The sequence below is a fragment of the Cyprinodon variegatus genome, unplaced genomic scaffold (genome assembly GCF_000732505.1).
Source record: "Cyprinodon variegatus isolate N-32 unplaced genomic scaffold, C_variegatus-1.0 Scaffold260, whole genome shotgun sequence".
NCBI lineage: Eukaryota > Metazoa > Chordata > Actinopteri > Cyprinodontiformes > Cyprinodontidae > Cyprinodon > Cyprinodon variegatus.
Genome location: NW_015150713.1, coordinates 319962 through 322183, shown reverse-complemented (window position 1 = coordinate 322183; position 2222 = coordinate 319962). Strand labels below are relative to the sequence as shown.

The 2222-nt window shown below is 39.6% G+C and overlaps 1 protein-coding gene across 3 annotated transcripts in view; it reads left to right on the top strand.

Annotated features, from left to right (window-relative positions):
- Positions 1 to 2222, top strand: part of LOC107089688 (rho guanine nucleotide exchange factor 28-like) — a 65444-nt gene that overhangs the window by 28215 nt on the left and 35007 nt on the right. Inside the window, exon 1 of one of the 3 annotated variants that reach the window (XM_015382603.1) lies at positions 1510 to 1789. The exons of the other annotated variants lie outside the window; for them this stretch is intronic. Coding sequence (XP_015238089.1) covers positions 1705 to 1789 — 85 coding nt within the window. The 5' untranslated portion in view covers positions 1510 to 1704. Of the gene's footprint in view, positions 1 to 1509; positions 1790 to 2222 lie in introns of those variants that run through there. 3 annotated transcript variants of the gene reach the window in all.

The window sequence follows — 2222 nt, the reverse complement described above, 5'->3', positions numbered from 1 at the left end:
ATATATATATATATATATATATATATATATATACTACGCAGTAACCTATATTGTGTACAATTTGTTAACATTGTAAAGATCAGTCACCTATTAAAATAACCCTTGATATGAGTTTAGTGAACAAACATAAAAACTGAATGAAGAAAAAAGCTTACTGTACATGGATGTTATTATAATGTGTTTGGGAAAATGAAACAACTCAGAAGGGAAGAATGCATTTAAAAGGAGGAAAATGCTATAGAAGAATCTGTTTTTGTTTTTTGTTTTTTTAACAAGGATTTTTTTCTCAGCTGAATGGGGGTTGCTATGGATTTTCTGAATGCAGTTTTCCAGTTGCTCATTGAGATCCCCATGGGAAAGCAAAGCAAAGGAGATTTAAATCTGGGGGAACAAGACACAGAGCTATAGTAAGGGGATTTATGATTGGAACAGTTTGATGAGGTGACAAGAAATAATCATTGATACTCCGGGAGCAGCAACAAGATCACCCCTAAACACTCCCCCCTCCCTTTCTCCTTGACCCCAACTGAGAGATCTAATTGGAGACTGGAAAAAAGGATTAAACCTTACACAGACCCACAAATGCCAGCATTAATGTGCGCCAGTACAGTGCCAACATCCTCCAGCAGCCTCCGACATGTGCACACACAACTTTTTATCTTTTTTATCCACAGTGTGGCTATTTCCCCTTTTTCTCAGCATATATTCCCTCTGTCAAATTGTCCTTGTCGTCCTTCTTTTGTAATTACACCCTTAAATTTATGTACATCTATAAACATGCATTTGGTTCCTTTCTCCTGGGCCATTGTCCAAATTCACTCTTAAACCGTCTTTAACCAGCCTGTTTGTAGGACTTTACTTGCAGCCATGCTGCTGCACTGTACTCGCCCCTTCAGGTTGGTATGAAAGGAGAGCAACAACGTGGATGAAGAAAACAGCAGCAGCTTACACTGCTGTCTCCATGGTGAAGTTGCTGACCTGGCAGCAGCCCCCACCCAGGCTCAGCTTTGAAATGCTCTAATATAGAAAATAAGAAGGTGTACTGAATTAAAGGAACTTCCTTCAGATGTGCCACCAAGGATGTTTGGACTCAGACTTGTCTTTAAAGCAGTCATGAATTCAGTGGGTTGATGGTTTCTCCCATGTCTGGGACTGCTTGTTTTGTTTTTTGCTTTTTTAGCTGCAGCTTCTGCAGTCCCTCATATGTTAAAACTTTGTCTCTCTCTCTCTCTTTCTTTGTCGCTCTTTCCTTCAGCCACTCTTCAGTGAGTCAGAACCCTCCTCCCCCTACTGCTGTCAGCATATATTGATATATTTCTGCTCACTCATTACTGAGCTAAATGTGTGAGGGACTGAGTTAAAGAACATGGATAAAGATTCAAGGCCAACTGTTAGACAGGCAGAAAAGAGTTATAAAGACTAGGCTAAAAGCAACAGAGTTGTGCCCCAGTTCTGTTGGAGGGGTTGAGAAAGGGGGGAGGCGAGGATTTTAGGGGGAGGGGTAGTTAGAGGAGACAGAGAGGAACATGCTGGCTCACTCTTGAAGTGTCAGAGTCTACTGCAGGGCTCTGGAAAAACAAGAGCCAGAGCCGCTGCTTGTCTGGAGCCTATTCAGCCATGTGGGGAATGGATGTAAAATGAGGCACTGCTTTCGTTTGTCTTAGACTCTCCAAGCTTTTTTTTTCTTCTTTGACATCAAAAATCATGGATTCTGACTCAGACTCTCCATTCAACTACTCCTGGCCTTCATTTCCCAGGATGAAGATATGCCGGAAAATGGGGAAAAAAGGTAAAAGGGTGTCAGTTTAGGTCTAAACTCTTACATTTAAACTTAAAGATAAAATGTCATTTCAATAATTTGTTAGTCTCCCAAGCCTACTCTCAGAGTATGTTAACCTTGAGTGAAAATATATTGAGTGCACAATTCCTTTTTGGTCATTTAGAAGCCAAAATGTAAGGTATAATGTAATTGTTTAAATTTCAGGCAGAGAATGATCAGTTCTTCCTAATTCTGTAAAGAAACAATAATTATAACACATTTAACAGTGTTAGCTATAATAAATGTTTCATTATTAATTTAAAATTGACAAAAACAGAAATGTAGAGGGAACACCTGCTAGATTTAGTACAAGGCTCTTTTTTTTTTCCAGTAAAGCAAGTCTAAAAAGACTTTATTGGCTGGTGGGTCAACCTGTCTGCATAGGTAGCCAGTCAAGTTTGCT